The sequence below is a fragment of the Chenopodium quinoa genome, unplaced genomic scaffold (assembly GCF_001683475.1).
Source record: "Chenopodium quinoa cultivar QQ74 unplaced genomic scaffold, ASM168347v1, whole genome shotgun sequence".
Lineage (NCBI taxonomy): Eukaryota > Viridiplantae > Streptophyta > Magnoliopsida > Caryophyllales > Amaranthaceae > Chenopodium > Chenopodium quinoa.
In genome coordinates, this window is record NW_018743955.1 from 6,829,751 (window position 1) to 6,832,055 (window position 2,305).

Below are 2,305 nucleotides of genomic sequence, written 5' to 3' on the forward strand. Positions count from 1 at the left end.
TCACCCGGGGGCGCTCCTAGCACCCCGGGTGATAGCATTTTAAACGAAGAGACTGCTCCCCTCCAGGAGACCAGAGAGCAGGTAGGCTCTGATAAGGAGGTCTCCAACTCCCCAGCCGGCTCTGATGCCGGTCACGTTTAAAGTAGCAGTAGCAGCTACTTAACCGAATCTGAGGATAGCGAGGAGGCGGAGAGGCCTTCTTGGGATAATAGGAACGATCCTCTCATGATCGCCGTCTCCTCTAAGGACTGCGAGCTCATGCGGGCTACGCTGCCAGATTTTATCAAACGGCGGCCGCTGGGGGGTGACTATACAATAAAAATCCCGGCTGCTCTGGGAACAATATGGTGGGAGGATGGACAACCGAACGCGAACGCTTGGTTCGGGTGCTACGAGGCGGCCTTCGTGGCCGGAGTCCGCTTCCCTCTCCACGACACAATAAAAGCCATACTTAGGGGGTATGGCCTAGGTCTCTGGCAATTAACCCCCAACTCATGGGTAAATATTTTAGGGTATATCGCCGCCTGCGAGATGCAGGGCCTCAACCCCGGCTGGGAGGCGTTTGCCCACATGCATTACTTGAGTAGGAGCCCAGGCGGCTGGAGAGCCTGGTATACCTTGACCACCCAGCCCAAATACCTTATGACCTTGGACAAGCCATCCAAATGGTCGGACTGGAAGCACCGGTTCTACTTGGTTAAGGCCCCAACTACGGCAGAGAACAGAGAATTCCGGATCTACAACCGGAAACCAAAACTCTTGGGGACCAAGTGATGCCTGCCCCCCGTCCCGGAGGATGATAGAGAGACCATCCTTGACTCCGGGTTTTTTGAGTTAGTTCCTGACACCCTCTCATCCGGAGAGATAGTAAGGGTACCTAGAAACTGGGTGCCCAAACATGAATTTTTTAGGGACGAATGCTTCTTGTCCGCTTGTGGTCTAAGCAGCATGTTTAAAAAACGTATGTATTCGGAACTCCGGCGGTTTCTTTCGAACCGGATGCTTTTATTTCCTTTCTTATTTATTATTCTAACCGTGTGCCTTCCTCTGCAGAAGAAGCCAAGAAAATGCTGCCCACCGAGAAGACACCGGCTAGGTCGGCTGCCGACATCCGGAAAGCCAATCTCGAGAAAAAACTTGCTGCCCATGCGGCGAGGAAGGTATAACCGTCTGATCCTTCTCGTTTATTTCAATCCTTTTATCCCATAACTTATATTTTTCTCGTTTACAGGACGGGAAGCAGATGCCCCGGTCCCTTCAAAAACAGGTCAGGCCTCCGCCGACCCAACAAGAGTTTGCATCCAAGGTGCAGAAGACAGCCGACCGGCAAACTACCGGCGGCAAATCAATAAAGGTCCCAGGCGGGCCTGGATCTGCGGATGTGCTTTCTGCCATCCCATTGAGGACCGCAACCGGTCCCTCTGAAGGCCGTTCGGGCCGCCAAGGTAACTTCGACCTTACACTGCTTGACCTGCCCATGCGGGTCAAGTCTTATTCACAGTCTCGATCGCAGCCGGGGGATTCTCCAATCAGCCGGCAATCTATAGGCAGAGCATATGCGAGTTTCTCACCGTCTGTTTCTGGTGCAGATAATTCTCCCCGCTGGCCGGACGGGGCACAATATGCCCGGGCCATGCTGAAAGCCGTCCCCAGGGACGAGAAGGAGGCGATCCCTGGGATCAACTCCTTTAATGCCGAACGGGTGTTGGTCGACCTGGCCGACGTATGCTCCAACAACCATGCGGTAATTTTCTTGACGTGCATTTTTAAATATGCAGTATTAACCGGCTGTATTTTTGCAGGCTATGCTGCGCGTAGAGGGGCTCAAACGAGCTTATACCCGCAAGTCTGAAGAGGTAAGGAGAAGCAAACGGGCTGTTGATGACGCCCATAATGTTGCTGACTACTCTTTGTACATGCATGGCTTAGAATCTAAATCTATACGCATGGAACAGGCGGAGAAGACCAAGGCCCTCCAACAGCAGATTGATCAGCTGAAAAACCAAGTTGACCAACTGCAGGCGTCCCTGGATGATGCCAATAAAAAGTTGGAGGAACAGAAAGAGCCCCTCCAACGGCTGAGCAAGGCGGAGACTGAAAATGGCCGCCTTGCCAAAGAGAATGAGCGCCTGCGCAAAGAGGCGGCTGCTGCCAATGAGAACTTCAAGGCCACCTTGGAGTCGGAGCAGGAGAGGCTCATTGAAGAGAATGAGCATGACTGTGCAAACCGGATGCAACGGGCGTTTTCCCTCATCCACCCGGAGGCGGACTTCACCGTCTGGGAACTCGCCTTCAAATATTCTGA

At 53.1% G+C, this 2,305-nt stretch overlaps 1 protein-coding gene across 1 annotated transcript; it reads left to right on the top strand.

Annotated features, from left to right (window-relative positions):
• The first annotated feature begins 983 nt into the window (after positions 1-983).
• Positions 984-1,862, top strand: LOC110689565. The gene is made up of 2 exons (XM_021866338.1): positions 984-1,445; positions 1,590-1,862. The coding sequence occupies exons 1-2, from the start codon at positions 1,244-1,246 to the stop codon at positions 1,850-1,852; spliced, it is 465 nt and encodes a 154-aa protein (XP_021722030.1). The 5' UTR covers positions 984-1,243; the 3' UTR covers positions 1,853-1,862.
• The last annotated feature ends 443 nt before the right edge of the window (positions 1,863-2,305 follow it).